The 25,430-nt window shown below is 43.4% G+C and overlaps 1 protein-coding gene across 1 annotated transcript in view; it reads right to left on the bottom strand.

The window, feature by feature from the left end:
- LOC311148250 (microtubule cross-linking factor 2-like) overlaps window positions 1-25,430 on the bottom strand; it is a gene marked incomplete at both ends in the record, with an annotated part of 73,781 nt that overhangs the window by 37,027 nt on the left and 11,324 nt on the right. The window contains one exon of the mRNA XM_084185153.1: window positions 23,540-23,698. Within this exon, the coding sequence (XP_084041279.1) occupies window positions 23,540-23,698 (159 nt within the window). The remainder of the gene's footprint in view (window positions 1-23,539; window positions 23,699-25,430) is intronic.

Raw genomic sequence — 25,430 nt, 5'->3', positions numbered from 1 at the left:
GAGATAGCGCCACTCTTCAAAAACCAACGGAAATAATGATAAACGCAAGAACACCCCCTCCTGCCCTCTCTTTTACGCCCTGATGCATCTATACATCGAACTGGAAATTAGAGGATGGCATTAGAAATGATTTTACTATTAAAATAATATCATTAAAAAAATGGATATCCGGATAGTTGAAATTCAAAAAAAGAACAAATGTGCTCTTGAGTCTCTCGACCATACAATGACCCAAATGCACATGGCAGGGGTTTCTCAGGTAGTTTGGCTAACAGCAACAGCGAAAGAGAAGTCTGATTTTCACCATGATAGAACTGATTCTGTTACAAAAAGGTTTTCTGGTAGTATTTTGCTGGAGTATTTTGCATTGATCTGTGTCAGGTCTTGTGGGAACTCCGCTAGGTGAGCACCTGTAATTGCTATTTGAAGTGGGGATAATAACAAACCGATGTCAGGCCAGCCTGTAGGGCTCGATGCGCAGCAGACGCTCAATGCACTGTTATAAAAACTACATTCAAATGTTTGTTTTATTACATTAAATTTCAAATGTCATGGTATATCCTTGTCATGGTATAAAAATGTATGTTAATTTAGACAAAGCTTTTTCATTGTATGTTTTTTTTTTTCTAAACACACTCAAGTAACAGAATACTAACGTCCTTTCGGATATCTGGATATTTGATTAACCGTGCCAATCCCTACTGGAAATGTGATTATTTGCATATGGATTACTCAGAGGGGTTTACATGCACATACGTTATTGCACAAACTATATTTTCCAATGTTGTATTTACCAGTACACTATACACATAGGCCTGACAGATATACAAATACGCATATTGAAAGTCTGTTCTGTATATCCAGACAATATAAAATCATTGAGGCAGGACCTGGACAGTCGTTCACCTGTCCTTCACTTCATCTCTCCATCCACCCATCCCTCACCCCATTCTATTCAGCATATCTTGGCTTTACTGTACATGCAGGGCCGGCCTTGTGCATAAGCGACATAGGCATTTTTTGGGGGGGGACTCAGTCGGGGTCTCAACTGTTGAGCGTTAGAATAGTAGAATACAAAAAGGCGTAATTTCTAAATTTGGTTGTGCATCAGCAGTTTTCCACTTGTTATGCCAGTCAATGCCAGTCACTCAATTAGCCCATGTCAGCAAAAATAATGTAGATGAGTCTATCTAAACTTTTTGTAATCATGGCCGAATTCCCGACCGGGCACGAAGAGCACGTGCCCAGGGGGCCCCCATTGTTAGTCACTCTCACAGTACCATATTAACATGACATACAGTACCAGTCAAACGTTTGGACACACCTACTCATTCAAGGGTTTTCCTTTATTTATTACTATTTTCTACATTGTAGAATAATAGTGAAGACATCAAAACTATGAAATAACACATATGGAATCAGGTAGTAACCAAAAAAGTGTTAAACAAATCAAGATATATTTTATATTTGAGATTTTTCAAAGTAGCCACCCTTTGCCTTGATGACAGCTTTGCACACTCTTGGCATTCTCTCTACCAGCTTCATGAGGTAGTTACCTGGAATGCATTTCAATTAACAGGTGTGCCTTGTTAAAAGTTAATTTGTGGAATTTCTTTCCTTCTTAATGCGTTTCAGCCAATCAGTTGTGTTGTGACAAGGTAGGGGTGGTATACAGAAGATAGCCCTATTTGGTAAAATACCAAGTCCATATTATGGCAAGAACAGCTCAAATAAGCAAAGAGAAACAACAGTCCATCATTACTTTAAGACATGAAGGTCAGTCAATCCTGAACATTTTCTTCAAGTGCAGTCGCAAAGATCATCAAGCGCTATGATGAAATTGTCTCTCATGAGGACCGCCACAGGACAGGAAGACCCAGAGTTACCTCTGCTGCAGAGGAAAAGTTCATTAGAGTTACCAGCCTCAGAAATTGCAGCCCAAATAAATGCTTCACAGAGTTCAAGTAACAGACACATCTCAACATCAACTGTTCAGAGGAGATTGCGTGAATCAGGCCTTCATATCGAATTGCTGCAAAGAAACCACTACTAAAGGACACCAATAAGAAGAAGAGACTTGCTTGGGCCAAGAAACACGAGCATTGGACATTAGACCGGTGGAAATGTGTCCTTTGGTCTGATGACCGCCGTGTCTTTGTGAGACTCAGAGTAGGTGAACGGATGATCTGGTTCCCACTGTGGAGGAGGAGGTGTGATGGTGTGGGGGTGCTTTGCTGGTGACACTGTCTGTGATTTATTTAGAATTCAAGGCACACTTAACCAGCATAGCTACCACAGCATTCTGCAGATATATGCCATCCCATCTGGTTTGCGCTTAGTGGGACTATCATTTACATTTTACATTTTAGTAATTTAGCAGACGCTCTTATCCAGAGCGACTTACAGTTAGTGAGTGCATTCATTTTTCATACTGGCCCCCCGTGGGAATCGAACCCACAACCCTGGCGTTGCAAGCGCCATGCTCTACCAACTGAGCTACAGGAGGCCCATCATTTGTTATTCAACAGGACAATGACCCAACACACCTCCAGGCTCTGTAAGGGCTATTTAACCAAGAAGGAGAGTGATGGAGTGCTGCATCAGATGACCTGGCCTCCACAATCCCCCGACCTCAACCCAATTGAGATAGTTTGGGATGAGTTGGGCCGCAGAGTGAAGGAAAAGCAGCCAACAAGAGCTCAGCATATGTTGGAACTCCTTCAAGACTGTTGGAAAAGCATTCCAGGTGAAGCTGGTTGAGAGAATGCCAAGCGTGTGCAAAGCTGTCATCAAGGCAAAGGGTGGCTACTTTGAAGAATCTCAAATCTAAAATATATTTTGATTTGTTTAACACTTTTTTGTTTACTACATGATTCCATATGTGTTATTTCATACTTTTGATGTCATCACTATTATTCTACAATGTAGAAAATAGTACAAATAAAGAAAAACCCTTGAATGAGTAGGTGTGTCCAAACTTTTGACTGGTACTGTAAGTCATGGCAAAATGTGTAGAATTTCAGGAAATTAGCTTTAAAACGTGAAACAAATTCTCTCCGCCCCATGGCAAAATGAATAAAATTGCATGAAATTAGCTATAAAATTGCAAAAATGTATGTCCGCCCCATGGCAAAACGTGTAAAATGTCATTAAACGTGCTTTAAAACTGCAACATTTTCTCTACGCCCCATGGAAAATGTGTAGAATTGCAGGAAAGGAACTTTAAAACTTTAAATGTTTCTCTCCGCCGTCCAGAGGGGGGCCACTAAAATGTTTTGCCTAGGGCCCCCAAAAGGCTAGGGGCGGCCCTGTGTACATGTCCATTGTCTTCACAAGGAGTGAGCAGAATGGCCAGCTCCTGAATGCCTGATCCCTGCTGCAGGCAACTCTCCCGCCTCCTCCTTCTCTTTCCCTCTCCTCCCCCTCTCTTGCTCTCTCACTCTTACCACGGAATCACAGCACACACACACACGCACACACACCATCCCAAACAAACACAGACCCTGTTACAACCCTAAAAATAGTCCCCCATCTTTGACAACAGAGCCCCCTCGCCCCTCTGTAGCCGTCTCCCACACCACCCACGTAGAGCAGCAGTGACACCTTCCATCATATGTCTCTGTGACTAGGAGAGAGAGGAGCAGTGTTTATGACAAGGTGATTGGACTTCTTGTAATTAGCGCTGTGAAACACTGTTATAATGGTGCTTTGGGGCATATCGGGATTGGGTGGCCAGATGGGGGGAGTTCTTTCTGAGCCTGAGGGGACACAGCATGTTGACTGGCTATATCAGTTTAGATAAAGAGTCGACTCCAGAGTGCAGAGGAGAGGAGGTCATTTCTAGGTCGTGATACAAGGACGTTGAACGGTGGACGTTGTGTCTTTGGTTGTCTCACATTGACCAAGTCACGGTCACAATAACACTTTGCAAATTGGCCCATTAGAATCCATGCACCGTTATCCCTCCATCCGACCACCCTTTAGATGAGTGTCACAAACAGCCACACAAAGACTAGGATCCAACCCAGCTGAGCTCTCGACGTCCACCCTTTCATCTCTACCTTTAATGTGCTGAAGCCAACGTCACTTCTAGGTGAGGTCCCAAATGGCACCCTATTCTCTATGGGCCCTGGTCTAAAATAGTGCCCTATATAGGGATTAGGGTGCCATTTGGGACCAACCCCTAGGATTGACTTGTCCTGCCCTGACTGCCATTTAACTACCAGTAACGCCCCAAATGTAAGGGATTTGACTGTTTGTCTACTGAAATTAAACATCACACGAATCTCTCTGAAATCTCTTTTCATCAAACACTTTCCTGGAGACATGACTTGTGTAATCGAGTCAATCTCCCCTTTCTGACAGGACATCAACATTGAAATGGGAAATTGATTAAACATAACCTTAATGCAATTGTGTCTCTCATGGCACATTTCTGTTATGACCTTGTGTAATTGCTCTACGCTCGCCTCTAACGCAGGTGAGGCTTACACTGTACACTCCCACACAGAGAGGGTGAAGAGAGAGAGACATAGACAGAGACAAAGAGAGACACACACAGGGAGAAAGAGAGAGAGAAAGAGACAGAGAAAGTGAGAGAGAGAGATGGAATGATTGAAATGACAAATCATAAATAAGTAACAAAAGAAAACAAAGCCATCTGCATGTGCTCCTCCAAAGACACACCGGGCCCACCTGCAGTAAAAACATGGTTAATTACACACAGGTGTGGGCCAATTATATTTACCCACCAAAACATGTTTCTCATTATTCTAACCAAAATGGCCGCCACCGAGACAATACAGACTGTAGCTGTGTTCGAATACCCATACTAACATACTGTATACTACATACTTAATGAGTATATACTTCATACTATATACTATTAGTATACTGTAAACGAACGGTATCCTTTCAGTTGAGCATACTAGCGCTACGCCTGTCTACCGGAAGTTGACGCTGTTACTATGCAACCTCTTGCTAGCTTGTTAGCAAAACAAATGACTAGCTAGACATTTTACGACTTTGGGTGTGTTCGTAAATTCAATCTGGAGTGCAAGAGTGCGCTCTGGGCATTCGTAAATTCAGAGTGTTGGCAGATTGTCCGTTTGTATATTCACAGTGTTTCCCTCTCTGAGTGTTCAGAGTGTATACTGGACGCTCTGAGGAGTAGGGGTTGATCCGAGAGTTCTGACCATCACAACCACAGTCAAGCACACAAGCTAACTGGCTAGCTACTTCCAGACACAAATGAGAGAACACCTCATTCTGACCATTTTACTCGCCCTAGCAGAGCTGGTTAGGCTGTTTTCATGTTATCCAGAGGGTTGGTAACTGTAACTGTGCTGCTGGCAACAATTTAATTACGCTTTTTTGTGTTGAGTTATCAGTTATTCTGCGCTCTCTGGCACACTCAGACGAGAGTGCTCTGAAATCGGAGTAGATAGCCAGCGCGAATGTATGTCCATTGAGAACGCACAACGACTATTCCACTTAGCTAAGCATGACGTGAATAATCAAGTCAATAAACGTTGGGTAGTTAGTTAGATAGCATTTAGTTAATATACTGGCAAGTTCAATGTATTAGTTGCTAACTAACTTTAGGTAGCTAACTAACATACCGGTACCTACTGCTGTAATGATATGCTATGCGGTTCGTAAGGATAGTGTAGCCAACAAATTGTCGGCCAACATAACGTGTAGCGTAACTTATTTGAAAAGTCATTCCTTTATTACATTCCTCAACATTTTCTTAACATTTGTCATAATTAGTTAAACCAATGAATTTGTATCCGCTGTCGTCAGACTTCGGCTGCATATTTTCCGCCATTTTCTTCAAATCTGAAAACGTTGTGAAGCCAAGCACATTTTCGGAAGAATTGCATTATGGGCCCTAAAAGCACGGAAATAGTGTCCACTGCTTGTATACTTCGTATTTTGGCGAATGTAGTACGATATCCAGGAACTTTTGGAATACTAACACTATCCATACTATGACCAATAAGCATACTACATACTCAATTTCCGTCACAAATATTATGGTTAGTGCTGTTAGTATGAGTATTAGAACACAGCTTGTGTCCCCCTGCTGTAAGGATGGGCAACACCAGTTCTCAGGGGCCTGATTGGTGTCACACTTTTGCCCCAGCCCCAGCTATCACACCTGACTCCAATAATCAACTAATCATCCTCTTCAGTTTAGAACGCAATTAGTTGAATTAGCTGTGTTTGCTAGGGATGTGAAAAAAGTGTGCCACCACTCCGGCCCCCGAGGACTTGAGTTGCCCATCCCTGCTCTGATTGAACTACAGGGAAACATACATCTGATACCATTGTTATGATGGGGAGTGAGAAAACAAAAAATATGTCAGGCCTGACATTACACATTTATGACACATAAACACAGGCAGTGTAAGGGCTATTTGACCAAGGAGAGTGATGGAGTGCTGCATCAGATGACCTGGCCTCCACAATCCCCCGACCTCAACCCAACTGAGATGGTTTGGGATGAGTTGGACCGCAGAGTGAAGATAAAGCAGCCAACAAGTGCTCAGCATATGTGGGAACTCCTTCAAGACTGTTGGAAAAGCATTCCTCATGAAGCTGGTTGAGAGAATGCCAAGAGTGTGCAAAGCTGTCATCAAGGCAAAGGGTGGCTACTTTGAAGAATCTCAAATATAAAATATATTTTCATTTTTTTTGGGTTACTACATGATTCCATGTAGAAAATAGTAAAAATAAAGAAAAACCCTGGAATGAGTAGGTGTGTCCAAACTTTTGACTGGTACTGTATATGTTTAAGAGTTTCTCCTACTGGCCCTCCAACACCACTTCCAGCAGCAGCTGGTCTCCCATCCAGGGACCAACCATGACCAACCCTGCTTAGCTTCAGAGGCAAGCCAGCAGTGGAATGCTGGCATTACTAGGCCACTCAGCTCAGAGCAGAATGTAGGCAATTAGATATTTCATTTCAGAGTGGCGGGCACTGGGTAGTGTGGAGAGGTTCTCTCTCTCAATCTGTTTCTCTCTCTCTCTATCGCCCCATCTCTCTTGACTGGGATGAGAGATAGTAAAATAAGTCAAATCAGGCTTCAAAGTCAAATCAGAACTGGGAGGCCAGTTTGACCCAGTTAACAGCCCTCCTCCCTCCCTGTCTCCCTCCCCCACCTGGCACCTCGCCTGCTTTGTGATGTGTGTTTAACAGAGCTATCCATCGAATGCCTGTCTGCCTTTACTGTCTATTAAGAGTTACTGAGGACGAAAGGCAGAAGGAGACTAATACAGTATATATCCCAATATCTTCTCTTCTCTTCTCTCCTCTTCTCTCCTCTGCTCCATTCTCTTCCATTCTCCACTCCTTTCAACTGAATTCAATTAAGGAGCATGTGCCTCTTTCTCCCCTGCTCTCGCTCGTTAAGAGAATCTGGAGCACCTGACGCACATTAAGCCGTCAGTTAGCTGGTCGCTAACGGAGACAGACGCTCAGCTGAAGGAGAAGGGGCGCGACAGTCCCCTGCATTCCTCTCATAGCTCACCTCATTTCTTCATTAAGCCTTCTACACAACAACAATAACAACAGTGGCAACATGGCCTTCTCCCAGTTCTATCCAGACTGAAGAAAGATGCATGAGGCAAATGGAATGGATTCAGTTTCAATCTATAAGAGATGTCTGATTGTATCTTGGGGCATGCTGTTCAAGAGGGAAAGCTTTTTGTTAGGCTTTTTTTTTGTCAAGTTGGCAGGTGCACACTTAACACATAAAGACACACAGACACACACAAACTCATGCACGCACGCACACGCACATGCAAACACATGCACACATACACACAGAGACCCCCCTACCCACACACACCCACACAGACACACACATACACTCTCCCACACAAACTCACACCAATCATCCTCTTTTGACTAAACCCCTCACACCCTCAGTACAGAGGGGCTGCCAGCCAATTTCTTTTCCTTTCTGCCACAAAATGAGTTTGGAGAGCTCTCCATCCCCCAGAGAGCCCTGAGAGAGATGAGCACTGAAAACTACGCTGCCCTGATAAAATCACTGGGAGGAGAAGTATATACATTTATATAATCCACGTCCTGTGTGACAGCTAGACAACTATCTACGTGCTCTCATAACCAAGCAGGACCAAACAGGAGCACTGAGGCTGAAACTGGCCATCAGCCCATCCAGAGCTGTAGTGGTGGTGGTTATATAGAGGTATAGAAGGAGGAGGACGGGATTTGGGCCTTTCAATGGTGAAATAAAGAGAGAGATGAATACCCAGCTGGTATGGACTAAATATAACCAACAGTCATCACACTTCAGAAGACAGATTCACTCCTATGTTGTGATGCTTTGTCCAGTCAGTCCGATCTATATAGCACTACTGATCATCTCACGAGCCATGTACATGAATGTCATGAATGTCAAGAGAGACTACATTACCACTTTGTGTGTTTAATTGCAGTCTTACAAGCATTTCACTACACCCGCAATAACATCCGCTAAATATGTGTATGTGACCAATAAAATGTGATTTGATTTGACTATGCTGATGTTGGCAGTGGCAGAAATAGTAATCAATCTATAGGTGATAATTGATGAGTGCTTCATTTCACAGTGTGCATCCAGCCTTCTCTCTACGGTCTGCGGCTGCCTGGGAGTTAACGGATAATTATCAGAGGAGAGAGATGAGAGAAAAGCGTGTCACAGCACAGGGTAGTGCTCGGCTCTAGGAGAGACAATGCAGGGGTGGGTGTGTACAGTATATCATGCCACTGCAGCATGCTACTGCTGCACACACACACACACACACACACACACACAATCACACACCCATACTAATGCATGCAGGCAGGCAGACACATGCACACACACACACTCAGAGAAGCCTGCCCAGTCAAGCCCCTGTGTACTCTAAGGAGAGAGAAGATGATAATAACCCAGGAAATGTACTTAGTTGGCCAAACCCAGCTCAGAACACGTTGTAATTGTTTATTGGTCTACACACTGTGGTTTTGATGATCTCACCATGTCCTCTAAAACCACATCAAATTCTGGAGGAGATACAGTTCACTCATTTTTTATGCCTGGGGGCTCATTTTGTATCTAGAAGCCTACCCTCGGCCTCCCGAGTGGCGCAGTGTTCTAAGGCTCTGCATCGCAGTGTTGTGGCGTAACTACAGCCTGGGGTATGATCCCAGGCTGTGTCACAACCGGCCGTGACCGGGAGTCCCATAGGGCGGTGCACAATTGGCCCAGCGTTGTCCGAGTTAGGGGAGGGTTTGGCCGGGGGGCCTTTACTTGGCTCATCGCGCTCTAGCGACTCCTTGTGGCGGACTGGGCGCCTGCAGGCTGACTTCGTCGTCAGTTGAACGGTGTTTCCTCGGACACATTGGTGCGGCTGGCTTCCAGGTTAAGCGAGCGGGTGTTAAGAAGCGCGGCTTGGCGGGTCATGTTTCGGAGGACGCATGGCTCGACCTTTGCCTCTCCCGAGCCCATTGGGGAGTTGCAGAGATGAGACAAGATCGTAATAACAAAAAAGGGGGTAAAAATAAAAAATTCAAAAAAATAGAAGTCTACCCTCCCATGGTTCTCTTCTCGTCATTCTTTTCATCTCTCTCTCTCTCTCTCTCCCCCCTCTCTCTCTTTCTCTCTCTCTCTCTCTACCTCCCGCCATCTCTCAGGCTCTGACAGGTTAGTGTACGGAGCACTAGTAATGGAATCTCTCCACAGAGAGACCAATGAAGATGCAATTTTCCTCATCCAATTGAGCAATCAATCTCACTTCTCATTTGCTCCACTCAGCCCCATCACCCAGCTTAGTAGCCCAGCAGTCTGGAGGAGTGTGACTGGCCTCGAGGACCCATCCCTGGGTAGAGGAGAGCAGGGAGGCAGGGGGGCTGGAAGACTGATCATACTGGACATGGAACAATGCTATGTCAGCTCAGCACACAGCTAGGGTTTATGTAACGATGGTTACGTAAGGAGAGGTGATCCCACCATCTCCGAGTCTGCTGGATAGGACACTCACTAATGGTTCATGACAACGAGACCTAGAAACAAACACACACTCCAAGCAATCACTCACAGTCACCACCAGCAATCACACACAAAGGAATACCAATTCAAATCCTATTTAATTAATTGATCTCTTTTCATAATGAAATTCAATTCAGTTCTATGTCCTTGGTTCAACTTAGGAGTCAAACTCCAATTCTTCAACAGTCAAACTCAAGGATTTGGGACCCTCCGATTCATTATCAATGTCTCGTTCCCTGCCAATTTAATCAGTAATGATCAAAATCCTGCTTTGCTGGTTTAAAATGACCTCATCTGCAAGGCTCTTTGCTGTCCTACTGTCTTAACTGTCTCAACAACACTCAGACCGACAGACAGACAGACAGACACAGAGAGATAGAGAGAGAGAGAAAAACAGAAGCGAGAGAGAAATAGAGAGAGATAGAATGAACTAGAAATAGAGACAGACAGACAGAGATCAAGTTCAAGTGGAGCTCAGCTCCTTCTCAGCCTCCTGATGCAGGCAGACATGTCTGTCTCTTACATAACAGGGTGTTTTTAATACACACATACACACACACACGCACCCACACACACAAGTGGAGCGGGAGACTCCGGAAGAGTCAAGATCTACTGATTTTCTGTCAGAGAGAGAGACCGGAATGTTCTGACAGGACCTAACGAGGAGAACAGGGAAGACAGAGAACACTTAGAACTAGGTGCTGTAACGGTACACGTATTCGTACCGAACCGTTCGGTACGGGGACCTCGGTTCAGTCCGCACTGTGAACACAAATGAATACATAAACAAAAAAAACGACAACAAAAAACAAACACTAGGCCTATAGGCTATGCCTAAACTGCGTTGTATGCCATTGCCTCGTGAGTAAATCTGAGCTGAAAAAACATTGTTCTGTTAAAACAACTGTAATCAAAATTCTAATCTTAACTGGCGGATTTCAAACTATCCTTTTGTGAGGCGCAGCCGGGAACTGTAGATGGCGAGTGGTGGGGCATGTGGTGGGATCGATAAACCAGAATTGGAGGATCCTCCATCATCTTTTAAATCTCAAGTTTGGGAACAGTTTGGCTTCACAGTCGATTACAACGGGGATGGACAGAGAGTTGTGGATAAAAAGTTAATAGTATGTTCTCCACTACTCGACGAGAATATCACAAGTCGGCCAATCACAAGTCACCAAAGAGCCACTACAGTCATAGAGCCTCAGTGTGAGGCAAAGCAAGTTAGGACATTATCTAATCAAATGAAGATGGAATTAAAATGATGGAATTAAAAGTTTAATGAGAAGTATATGTTAAAACGAACAAGAGCCAACAGGTTGGCTGCTATTTAATAGTCTGCATGGAGGTGTTGTTATTTGTAACTGTAGGACAGGAAGAAAGATAGCTGGCTAGCTATTTTAGCCAACTAGCTTCTCTCGGTTTGATGCAGTCAAGACAGGAACTGCGTAATCATATTGGATGATAAATAACCTAGCTATGACAAGCTAGAAGTTAGTCTACTAGCGCAAGTCGGCTCGATTGGTTGCTTCCTTCCTCTCCTTCCCTCCTCCTTGCTCCCGTTTCACTCGCTCACAGTACAAACACACCAAGGCCCCTCCTCCGCCTGCTCTCCCTTGCGCTGTATCAGGTCTGGTTAATAAAGTAGCTTACAAATGGACTTTTCTGCTGCTTCCCTTATCGGATCCGACCACGTCTATATGGAACTGGTCGTCCTCGGGTCCGTTCGTAACGGGTCTCGATATTGAAAAATGTATTTATGGATATTTGTGACACGTTTTAGGAAACTAGGCGTATGTCACGCGTCACTACTCCACAGGAGCGCTATTTGAACGTAAACTTTATTTTATTTGATCAAAATGCGTTTTTTGGCAGAAATGCCTTCTGGAACATGTAAACTTGAATGTGCCTTAATAACAAACTTGTATGCCATCTGTAAATACGAATACAATTGTTAAATTACGAGCCTAGTTGGTTTAGCCACGGAAAAATACAGCAACATGATTGGCTGAGATAATGAGTGGGCTGGACATGCCGAGAGATGAGTTCGGATTGGTCTGCCGTGTAACAAGCTTCTGTCTATAATATGAGCTGGTCAGTATGTGTAGGTAATCCTTTCTGACACTGCTTTTTTGAAAGATATCACGTAGTAGAACTGCATAAGTGTTGCTCTACACTTTCTGGAGGTTCGAGTTTTGAAATACGTGGAATTAGAGTATGATAGCTAAGGAGATGGAGAAAATTCTGGCGTTTGATTGCAAATATGCAGACAGAGTCGAAAAGAGAACACACAGAAGGCTGTTGTATAAAACACCTGTCTCCGGATTACATCTTCAAACTAAGGGCAACCATGGCATCCGAGACAGAGAGGAAGAATCCTCCATCCATATATACGGGTAAGAGAGTCTAGCTAGCTACATTTTCAGATATTACACGTTTCTAATATTGTCAGAAAGTCGTTTTCATTTCAAGTTAAAGTGTACTGTTAGCTAGCTAGCTAACGTTAGCTGGCTGGCTAGCTAGCTAACGTTACGTATATGATCTGTGTAAAAAAACGTAATTAAATTGTTGCCAGCAGCCCAGTTGCAGTCACTACCGCTCTGGATAACATAAAAACAACCTAACCCGCTCTGCATGGCAAGTAAAATGGTCAGAGTGAGCTGTTCTCTAATTTGTGTCTGGAAGTAGCTAGCAAGCTAGCCAACATCAGCCAATTAGCTTGGGTGCTTGACTGCTGTTGTTAGGTCAGAACGCTCGGATCAACCCTACTCCTCGGCCAGAGCGTCCAGTGTGCGCTCTGAACGCTCCGAGAGCGAAACGCTCGGAATTTACAAACGGACAATCTGACAACGCTCTGAGTTTACGAACGCCCAGAGCACACTCTGGCACTCCAGATTAAATTTACGAACACACCCATAGTATAAGCCAGCCTTTAGTCTTGAAATCTTTGGTTGTTTAGTACATAGCCTCACATGTGGTCCTCTGTAGCTCAACATTAACTGCAGAATGCAACTGGCCAGCTCTGCTAGCTAGCTGGCTATAACGTTACTTGTATGCAACTGTATAGCTAGTTAGCTATATAGCTAACAATAGCTAGCAATGAAAACAACTTTTTGAGACAGTTGAGACAATAATGTATGTACAGTACATGTAGCTATCTTGGCATTTTAACTGTAGACTCTTACCTGTGTATGGATTATGATGATCCACGGCAGACTGAAACACTTAAAATAATCCTTCCCACTCGGCTTCAACCAGTCCAGACTGCTTTTTCGAAAGAAGACAGAGCTGTGTCGATACCAGCAGCTGTATTCAGGACAACACTGTTATTAAGGTCCTCTGTAGCTCAGCTGGTAGAGCACGGCGCTTGGAACGCCAAGGTAGTGGGTTCAATCCCCGGGACCACCCATACACAAAAATGTATGCACGCATGACTGTAAGTCGCTTTGGATAAAAGCGTCTGCTAAATGGCATATTATTATTTTTATTATATGTGAATCGTTAAAGAGATGGGTGGGGCTAAAGCTTAAAAGGGTGTGAACGATGCTGAATGGGTGTAGACAAAGAAGAGCTCTCTGGTAGGTACCAAAACATTCAAGGGCCATTTTCTCGAAAGTGAGGTTACAAGTTTATCCACTTTCAAAGCAGAATTACTTTCCCATTGTTCATCAAGTGTAGTGTATGATACACCATTTTCTAGCTCTGAGTCTCTACTTTTATCCAATGTAAAAAAAAAACATTTAAAATGTTTGTACATAAGACCGAATCGAGCCGGTCGGTCACATTTGTCTGGGTGGGAAAGCCCCAGGTACATTTCAGAACGGGTCCAAATTTTTTGACCTCTACTTGAGGCCCAACATAACAATCCCTGTCACAACAGACAATGCCAGGAACATTGTGAATGATGTCACAGAAACTGGATTTGGGCCACAAATAGGGGGCTTTTAAATTTTTCGTATTTTGCCAAAAAACAACAGTTAACTAGAGTAACTGTTGGAATTTCATTTTTATGCTGTACCGAAACCGAACCGTGACCCCAAAACCGCAGTACATACCGAACCCCGTTACACCCCTACTTAGAACCCTGGAGAACAACTGTGGTTCAAAGTTCCTGATGTGGAACCAGACAGACATACAGTACATGCCGTGATGGAAACCATTGGTGGTGACATTCTGTAGTCACACAACTGCCATTCGTTCAATATACCCATTCTATATGGCAGGCCACATTTTCGGGATAATAAAACGTCCCCGCTGTCCTATTATACCATGTTGCTAATATGTCTCTGTTGTTTTCTCTGTTAGGGATCTGTCATAAGCTTATTATAGTCTTTACCATAAGCCTCACTATAAAACCTATTCCCAATTGAAGTGACTGAGAGGCTAATATGTCTAGCCAAACAGGTGTCTGAGTTTAGGTAGCCATGGCAACCAAGGTCCAAAGCGACAGCATAGCCAGCATAACATGTCATTGGCCTATTCCCATTACCTTGTTGAATATCACAGTAAACACAGGCGCAACTGGCAGCATGTTGATGATGTCACTGCCTTGGTCTGGTAGGAGGATGGGGATTGTGGAGTCGGGGGCCTTATCTGAGCCAGAGCTCTGAATAGACATCTGGTAAAACTATTATTAGTCTTGGGCCAAGGCAGTCGGTTCAGACAGGGTGTGTGGCGGTGGGGGACTTTACAAATGACCTGCCAGGACAGGAGGCCTATCACCCAGTCCAACCTAATCACCGCTCGGTCTGATAGGCTCCGGCCTCCTGGAGAATCCGTATAAATGTGCCAATCATCATAAATCACAGACACATCCCTGCATCTGGGTTTCTTCCCCTGTCAAAATGGCCGAAAGGGTCACTTCGGGTCCTCCGATAAGGAAATATGAAAAGGAGCTGCACGTGAGAACGCTCAATGACGATTCCCTTCGGTCGTTTGTTTAGCTGGAAGTAGTATGTTGAGTGAAGTGGCACCTTGCAGCACATATGAAACCCGGGCAACTTATGCCACAGTCTAGTGCGCAGATTATTCTGACATACAGTACCAGTCAAAAGTTTGGACACACCTACTCATTCAAGGGTTTTTCTTTATTTTTACTATTTTCTACATTGTAGAATAATAGTGAAGGCATCAAAGATGAAATAACACATATGGAATCATGTAGTAACCAAAAAAGTGTTAAACAAATCAAAATATATTTTATATTTGAGATTCTTCAAAGTAGCAACCCTTTGCCTTGATGACAGCATTGCACTCTCTTGGCATTCTCTCAACCAGCTTCACCTGGAATGCTTTTCCAACAGTCTTGAAGGAATGCCCACATTTGCTGAGCACTTGTTGGCTGCTTTTCCTTCACTCTGCGGTCCAACTCATCCCAAACCATCTCAATTGGGTTGAGGTTGGGTGATTGTGGAGGCCAGGTCCTCTGATGCAGCACTCCATCACTCTCCTTCTTGGTCAAATAGCACTTACACAGCCTGGAGGTGTGTTTTGGGTCATTGTCCTGTTGAAAAACAAATGATAGTCCCACTAAGCGCAAACCAGATGGGATGGCGTATCGCTGCAGAATGCTGTGGTAGCCATGCTGGTTAAGTGTGCCTTGAATTCTAAATAAATCACAGACAGTGGCACCAGCAAAGCACCCCCACACCATCACACCTCCTCCTTATTATTGGTGTCCTTTAGTAGTGGTTTCTTTGCAGCTATTTGACCATGAAGGCCTGATTCACGCAGTCTCCTCTGAACAGTTGATGTTGAGATGTGTCTGTTACTTGAACTCTGTGAAGCATTTATTTGGGCTGCAATTTCTGAGGCTGGTAACTCTAATGAACTTTTCCTCTGCAGCAGAGGTAACTCTGGATCTTCCTTTCCTGTGGCGGTCCTCATGACAGCCAGTTTCATCATAGCGCTTGATGGTCTTTGCGACTGCTCTTGAAGGAATGTTTTACGTTTTTGAAATGTTCCGGATTGACTGACCTTCATGTCTTAAAGTAATGATGGACTGTTGTTTCTCTTTGCTTATTTGAGCTGTTCTTGCCATAATGTGGACTTGGTCTTTTACCAAATTGGGATATCTTCTGTATACCAACCCTACCTTCTCACAACACAACTGATTGGCTCAAACACATTAAGAAGGAAATAAATTCCACGAATTAACTTTTAACAAGGCACACCTGTTAATTGAAATGCATTCCAGGTGACTACCTCATGAAGCTGGTTGAGAGAATGCCAATGAGTGAGTGTGCAAAGAGAATGAGTGTGCAAAGCTGTCATCAAGGCAAAGGGTGGCTACTTTGAAGAATCTCAAATATAACATATATTTTGATTTGTTTAACACTTTTTTGGTTACTACATGATTCCATATGTGTTATTTCATAGTTTTGATGTGTTCACTATTATTCTACAATGTAGAAAATAGTAAAAATAAAGAAAAACCCTTGAATGAGTAGGTGTGTCCAAACTTTTGACTGGTTCTGTAAGTATGTACAATTCATGTGTAATTCTCCGACCAGGAGCCGTTAAGCAGAACAGATGTACTCTGGAGAGCAATTACTCTTCCCCACTAAGCTTTGGTGAGGAAAGGTAAGGCTATCAATAAAACCGTCTACTGCCTACACCCCCCTTCACACATTTAACATCAACCCCACCTCCCCCTGGCTGTAACATGTTGTTTTCCAGACTACAATGGCTCCCTGAAGACTGCATAGTCCAAATTGAACCTTGTAGTAGACCTCTCCTCCCCACACCTAACGGGTCCCACTGCGTGAGATAATGTGACACTTTAAAAACCTTTTAATGTCTATAAAACAGGAGGAGAGAGAGGGGGGAGAGAGGGGGAGAAAGAGAGCTGTAAAAACAACAACCAACAGATGTTGAGTAGACGTCTGGCTCAGGGGGGTGATGAACAGAGCAGTGGTTTTAGATGTGTCAGTTCTCTCTCTCTCTCTCTCTCTCTCTCTCTCTCTCTCTCTCTCTCTCTCTCTCCTCCCTGCAGACTGGCTCAGGTGTGGATATACTGGCTGGGGATGGAGAGACTAGCAGGGGATGGATATAAAATGCCTTTCATCTAACCTGTCAGGGCTCCAGCGCTCTGCATACACTTTGTCTGCTGCATGTGTTTCTATGTCCACAGTGCTTTCACTCTGTAATGAGGAGGAGAATGCAGGCTATACAGCTTCAGGTCACTGTCTGAGGATCTATCCTTTCCACAGTTGACCTGACTCTTCTCAATTTTCATGTGTATTTTTATTGGAGCATTAAATTACCTTGCAATTCCTCAGGGGGGAAAATATGCATGTGTTTGAAAAATTCAACACAGTTTGCTTGGCTGTGCCTGACTCATACATGAGGAAATGGCCCATGCTGCTCCAAGATTTTACATGGATTTTGTGATGAGTGCATAGTATATGCGTTTAATTTTTAGTGAGATATGTGTGTGTTTTTCTTCAGGTATTTTATGTTTCTCCATGGGGAGCTCTGGTCCTCCAGCAGCTCCTCACACACCTCTGAATGTCTGTTTGTCCCACAGGGTTCATTGTGTGAAGCTTCTTTCTATCGACCCAGAAATGCTACTGGGAACATTCCTTTGTCTTCACTGGCCTTCTCTCCCCACCTCTCTTTTTTCTTACTCTCCTGCTTTCTCCTCTCTCTCTATTTTAGTCATTAGGCTAATAAAGGCCTTGGTGTCCTATATTTACATCCTATATAGTACTGCAAGACAGTGATAACATTTGAGTAGTTGCTCTTATCCAGAGCAACTTATAGTAGTGAGTGCATACATTTCTCGTACTGGTCCCCCGTGGGAATCAAACCCACAACCCTGTTGTTGCGAGCGCCATGCTCTACCAACTGAGCCACACAGGTGATGTCCTGGTCAATCACAATGACCCAGAAAAACTGCATTCTATCCAGTGCCTCCATAACCCATCTGCTTTGATGCCATGATGGCCCATAATAGGTTTGTTTGTCCTTGGCATAGTCCTGGAACACACCCAGCGCAGGGCGGTCCTCATCAGAGACAGACAGCTGGCCAGCTAAATCCTTATTAGGGTGGGAGAGGTTTTGACCAGGGGTAAGCAGCTCTGTTTTTAGAAGGGACAGTTTGAGGGGAGCGGGAAAGAGACAGTCATTATCAGAGAAGGCTCCGTTACAAGCTGGAGGTCTGCAGGTCTGGAGATCTGGAGGTCTGCAGCACGGTGGGACTCAGTTCAGCCCAAACCAATGTGGTTGCAAGCAGCATGGTGAGGAGTTCTAATCAGAGCACACACACACACACAGCGACAGCAGCCCGTTTGGGACAAGTGATCGCCCACAGCGACCTGATTGGTTGCAGGGGCTGAGCGGAGAATCCCAGATTAAACCTGTCAGCTTGGCCCACGGAGGAGAAGCACTCAGGACCCACCTAATGCAGCGGAATAGGTGTGTGTGTTTACTATTGTATGTGTATGTGTGCCCATGGTGAAATACCTGACCCATTTCACTGTAACCTAACTGAATAACACCACCATTGTGTGAGAACTAAAGCGTACCACAGTGGCAAAGTGCCAGAAGATGGAACATTGTCCAAGGTACCAAAGAAAACAATGTTGTCCACTACCCACATAAACAATATATTACAGTTTACTATAGAATACTACAGTAATTACTATAGAATTATATAGCAAACTGTAGTATACTGTAGAATACTATTCTACACACGGTAGTATCCCTCGATCATGTGTAGTACTTGTTGTTGTATACTGTAAAATACTATAGTAAATACTACAATATTATCCAGAGAAGAAAATAAACACTGTAGGAAATACTACAGTAATGTACGCAAAAACACTACAGTCCGCAAAACACTACACTATAGTAAATATTAATGTATTTAATTTGCATATACCCTGCCCATTCCCCTCCCCCATAACGCAATTTATGCCACCCATAACTGAGAAACCTACATGCCAAGTATAGACCATATATTGCAGAAGCTCTGAACTATCTATTCAGAACCCAGTTCTACCTAGCTCGACATCCATCCATGTCTGAGGATTTTGGGAGATAACGTGGAAACCAGCCACTAGGGGCAAAAGTGAGCGCTATTACCTTCAAGTAGTTTTCAGTTTTACTAGGGTGTTGGGAATGGCGAATGGGCGTAAGCGTCTGCCACTGACTCCAAAGGTTGCAAGTTCAAATCTAGCAGTTGAAAGTTGTTTTTGATTTTTTTGTTTTAAGCCTATCCCAAACCTTAACCCTTACCTTAACCATTCAGAGTTAATGCCAAACCTTAAAAATTCGGAGTTAATGCCTAAACTTAACCTTAAACACTTTGAAATTTGACATTAGGAACAACTTTGACGTTTGAGAAACATGGATGAACTTTTAATTCTGACATGAGACTTTGAGAGCTAGTAGGTCCTACCTACTTACAGGTTATGGAGCATTTGCTCTTTTAGTATTTCTCCAGTAGGTTTCCTGAAGGAGAAAGTCTCCACTTCTATGTCAAAGTTAATGAAACAAAACACTATAGTAAATACTACAGTAATGTCTGTAAAAACACTACAGTAAATACTACAGTATACTAAAGTCCGCAAAAACACAACAGTAAATACTGCAGTATACTACAATCCACAAAAACACTACATTAATTACTATAGTATTTACTACAGTTGTCAGTTACTACAGTATTTATTATATAGTTAACTGTAAATACTACAGTATTATACAGTACACTACAGTAAATACTATAGTAAATACTACAGCATTCACTGTAGTGTTTTTGCTGACTTTAATTCGCAAATACTACAGTAAAGTCAGCAAAAACACTACAGTGAATACTATAGTATTTATACCATAGTATACAATAGTATTTTATTATGTGGGTATTCATCACATGAATACACCCCTAAGCTCTTCTGCATGTTGTAAAGCACTGAATTATCAATGGCTCAAGCCCAGAGCATAATCATTCATTCATTGGGACAGACAACCATGTGACTGATAAGGAAGTAGCTCACGGTCACATGTCCTCCAGGACAAAGGCACTCCCTGAAAGTCATAAATAAAATGGGGGCAAGATCGGTGTAGTATTTCCTTGATAAGTAATGGCAAAATGAGTGGCAGATGCAATACTAAAGGAGTGCATTAGGCCTTGGGATTGACTGCTACAGAGTTCTGTGTCCCCAAGCAGTCCCCACTGCGATCCCACTAAATCACTGGGGTAATGAAAGCCCACAAATACACACACCAGTAAACATAAAACACTGCCCAGTCTGCCCATGACCTCCGAGAGAGAGAGAAAAGGTATTATAAAGAGAGAGTGAGAGAGAGAGAGATACAGAGAAAGAGAGAGAGAGAGAGAGAGAGAGAGAGAGAGAGAGAGAGAGAGAGAGAGAGAGAGAGAGAGAGAGAGAGAGAGAGAGAGAGAGAGAGCGAGAGAGAGAGAGAGAGAAAAGAGAAGAGAACATGTGAGGGAGCGCCTGGGAATGAAAGTGGGAAGGGGTGGCGAGAAAGAGAAAAATAAAGATAGAGGGAGAACAAGCTTAAGAGAGCGAGAAAGAGGGAGGGAGATAAGTCCTGCTATATTTTTCTTTGCCCTCTCGTCATTGAGGTTTCCACTTAAGGGCGTTATCTTTCCTGACTGCCAGCCCCCTTCGCCATGACCCCACATACTATAGCCCACCTCTGTCTCCATTCATCTCAGCTGAAGCTGCTACAGGACCCAACCACCCAACCCCCTCCCCTCCCTACCTCAACCCAACCCCCCTCCATCCCTCCCTCCAATCCAGCCTCATCACCTTCAGAGGGTCAAAACAGCGGCAATGGGAATCGATGCACTTGAAATTAGAGGAGGACTGGACAGGGAGAGGTGAGGAATGGAGAGGATAAAGAAATGTCTTAATCAGCAGTGTTCTGTCTGTGTTGGAAAGGGGAAGTGTTGCAAGCATTCCCCTTTGTCCATTTGTGTGGAATCACTTATGAAAATACAATACGCTAGACACAGGCAGCCAAAACCACTCAAATGTATCTAATCTCAGAGAGCTGTCCTTATTTAGCCTCACTGGTGACACTACTTCTAATCCCAACATTTTCCATTGGTTTAGAGGGGTGAATGGCGGATCTATCACAATGCATTTACGTGATGAAACGCTGAGAGCCTACGATGGGTTTTAAACAGATTGTCTTTGGAAGACATATCAGAAATAGTCAGCAGCCAATCTGGATTTAACCTAGGCCTAATGGTTAATGCATCCTAAATATGGACTCGAATGTTACTGCAGCAGCCAATCTGGATTTAACCTAGGCCTAATGGTTAATGCATCCTAAATATGGACTCGAATGTTACTGCAGCAGCCAATCTGGATTTAACCTAGGCCTAATGGTCAATGCATCCTAAATATGGACTCAAATGTTGCTGACCACATCTTTCAACACAACTGAGGTTATTAACATTGTAATGTTTGGGGGAAAGGTCTGATGTTATAGAGTTGGCAGCACAGTATGTCACAGCTTGCCACAAGCTTAGGGAGGAAACATAAAATGTACTATTTTCTCCATGTATTATAAGTAATAGACAATACAAGTACCACCAGTCATTTTTTAAATTTTGTTTGCTGAATTAGATTCTGAAATGATTGTTATTCAATTATTAAAACTGACCATTATTACATTTCTGTATTGAAACAGAAGATTTTCAGAAAACATGGCAAATACTGCATATTTTCTTTCTGTTTTTTCCTTCCTTCTCACTCTCTCCTCCCTCTACCTGGCCAGCATCATCAGCCCCTCCACTATCCCAGGAGACTGATCATCTAGCAGCACAACCCACTGGTCTAGCCAGGCCCAGCAGCTACCTCAATACTGCAGCAGCAGCATCACTTCCACTCCCAAGACAGGAGCCACAGAATACCAATTCATTATTTACAGACCACCTTTTATTCACCTTTATACACAAATCCGTGATTCTCTCTCTCTCTCTCTCTCTCTCTCTCTCTATCTGTCTCTCTCTCTCTCTCTCTCTCTCTCTCTCTCTCTCTCTCTCTCTCTCTCTCTCTGTCTCTCTCTCTCTCTCTCTCTCTCTGTCTCTCTCTCTCTCTCTCTCTCTCTCTCTCTCTCTCTCGCTCTCTCTCTCTCTCTCTCTCTCTCTCTCTCTCTCTGTCTCTCTCTCTCTCTCGCTCTCTCTCTCTCTCTCTCTCTCTCTCTCTGTCTCTCTCTCTCTCTCTCTCTCTCTCTCTCTCTCTCTCTCTCTCTCTCTCTCTCTCTCTCTCTCTCTCTCTCTCTCTCTTTCTATTTTCCTCCTATCTTCCTGTCTCTACCTCAACTATCTTCACTTGTGTGTTGCTTGGCTGTTTGTAATACTGTTCTTAACTTATCCTTTTAATCAAAGGAAAAGAACAGTGACGGAGACATTCCTAACTGACTGAGAACAGAGACAGAGTGGGTAGTGAAACAGTGAAGCCAGGGATCGGCAGGCACACATAATAGTTCTGGATCAGAAGGGTGTCAGCTATGCAAAGAATTCTCCCTCTCCATGGGGCAAGCACAACACAGCAGCAGTACCCCACTTAGCATAGCCCGCCAACCACACAGCTAGCCAACCAACCAACCAGCCAGCCTGGCAGTGACGGAGTGAGTTAGCATTGCAGCCAACCAGACACCCAGCTACCCAACCAGCTACCAACCAAGCCAGCCAGCCAGCCAGCCCTGCCCCCATTCTGAGAGCTGGGCCAAGACTATGGTCAGTCATCAGTCCCTGCTCTCCTCTCCTCCATAAAGGGACAGCAGGAGAGAAAGGGGCCTCCTTTTGTCCACTCCAGATTAGTCAACACAGAGGGAGGGCCGAGACTGAGAGAAGAGGACATTTGATTTCTCCTGAGAGCATAACTGAGCATAACGCAATATCTGTAGAGAGCAAATAGTGTTTTTAGCAGGAGCATTTATCAGGATAAAAAGACTTGCACAAAGCAACTTCCTCCCACGGTTTTCTATTTAACTCTGTCCAGTAAACATACGGCGAGGCCAAATGAAGAAAGGCCAAATATCACATTTGGCTTAAAGGTTAGCAGTCCCTATTTGGGTCCAAACAAAAACACAACCCTCTATCATAAATCTCAAACCGCCCACTTATTTTTTCTAATATAACATATAGGACAATAAAGAATTGATGTACAGTATGAGGTCCCAAACTTTCCATTTACTGAAAATGTACAAGGTTTTATTCCAAGCCTGGTGAATTTACATGGAACCTTGAAGAAAGCCAAAAAAACAGATCAGCACAGCTAAACCCAGCCTACTTAACCCAGCCTATTCAACACAAGAGTAACCTATAGCCAAACCCAGCTAAACCCAGTCCAGCTCAGCCCAGATAGACACAGCCAGGATCAACCCAACCAAGCCCAGCCCAGCTAAACCACACCATGTCTTACTTCTCTGGGCTTATCAACACGGCCCAAACATGGTAATCCCAGCTCAGCCCAATCCCACCCCACCCAGCCGTGTACTACATAATGTCTTACCTCTCGTTGCTTCTCCATCTCAGCCTGCAGGACCTGCTTGGCCACCTCAAGGTCCTGGAGCCTGACCCTCAGCTCCTCATTCTCCTGCTCCAGACGGCCCCTCTTCTTCTCCACGGAGTCCAACTCGTTGTGCAGCCGGATGGACACGTCTTTAGCCACCTGACATCCAAAGGAGGAGAGAGAAGACATGAGGGAGGGTGGTCAACATCAGAGGTTCATTGAGAAGCATGATCCACAATTCCATGGTCCAGAGTCATACTAAATGACTTTATGAATGCCCTAAGCCTTTATAAGTTGTATTTTGTTTCCAGTATGAACATATATGCACTGAGTGTACAAAACATTAGGAACACCTTCCTAATATTGAGTTGCACCCCCTTTTGCCCTCAGAACAACCTCAATTCGTCGGGGCATAGACTCTACAAGGTGTTGAATGCGTTCCACAGGGATGCTGGCTCATGTTGACTCCAAAGCTTCCCACAGTTGTGTCAAGTTGGCTGGATGGACCATTCTTGATACACACGGGAAACTGTTGAGCGTGAAAAACCCAGCAGCGTTGCAGTTCTTGACATACTCAAACCGCTGCGCCTGGCACCTACTACCATACCCCGTTCAAAGGCACTTCAATATTTTGTCTCACCCATTCACCCTCTGAATGGCACACATACACAATCCATGTCTCAAGGTTTAAATATCCTTCGTTACCCTGTCTCCTCCCCTTCATCTACACTGATGGAAGTGCATTTAACAGGTGGCATCAATAAAGGATCATAGCTTTCACCTGGTCAATCTATATCATGGAAAGATCTGGCGTTCTCAATGTTTTGTACATTCAGTGTATTTGCGTAAGTAATATATGGCTCTCTGCTGATGGTGTATTCAAAGCACAGTAATAAATGCACCATACTGTAGCTTATCATTAATGTGTTCCAGTATTATTACAAATGTGTCCAGTATTATCATAATGTGTTCCAGTATTATTACTAATTTGTTCCAGTATTATCACTAATGTGTTCCAGTATTATTACTAATGAGTTCCAGCATTATCACTAATGTGTTCCAGTATTATCACTAATGTGTTCCAGTATTTTTGCTAATGTGTTCCAGTATTATCACTAAGGTGTTCCAGTATTATCGCTAATGTGTTCCAGTATTATCATGAATGTGTTCCAGTATTATCACTAATGTGTTCCAGTATTATCATTAATGTGTGCCAGTATTATCATTAATGTGTTCCAGTATTATCGCTAATGTGTTCCAGTATTATCACTAATTTGTTCCAGTATTATCACTAATATGTTCCAGTATTTTTGCTAATGTGTTCCAGTATTATCGCTAATGTGTTCCAGTATTATCACAAATGTGTTCCAGTGATATTATCACTAATGTGTTCCAGTATTATCACTAATGTGTTCCAGTATTATCGCTAATGTGTTCCAGTATTAGCATGAATGTGTTCCAGTATTATCACTAATGTGTTCCAGTATTATCATTAATGTGTGCCGGTATTATCATTAATGTGTTCCAGTATTATCGCTAATGTGTTCCAGTATTATCATTAATTTGTTCCAGTATTATCGCTAATGTGTTCTAGTATTATCATTAATGTGTTCCAGTATTATCACGCATGTGTTCCAGTATTATCATTAATGTGTTCCAGTATTATCATTAATATGTTCCAGTATTATCATTAATATGTTCCAGTATTATCACTAATATGTGTAGGAGTGGAGTAGAGCAGAGACCAGCTCTTACATCATCATGAGTTGACATGTTGCTACAGAACAAGACTGTTATCAAGGCTGATCTTCTTACAGTTAGATATACAGTACCAGTCAAAAGTTTGGACACACCTACTCATTCAAGGGTTTTTCTTAATTTGTATGTAGAA

This window comes from Coregonus lavaretus (assembly GCF_964263955.1).
Source record: "Coregonus lavaretus genome assembly, chromosome: 20".
NCBI classification, from domain to species: Eukaryota; Metazoa; Chordata; class Actinopteri; order Salmoniformes; family Salmonidae; genus Coregonus; species Coregonus lavaretus.
Note: the sequence above shows the minus strand (reverse complement) of the source record. Positions and strands in the feature narration are given on the sequence as shown.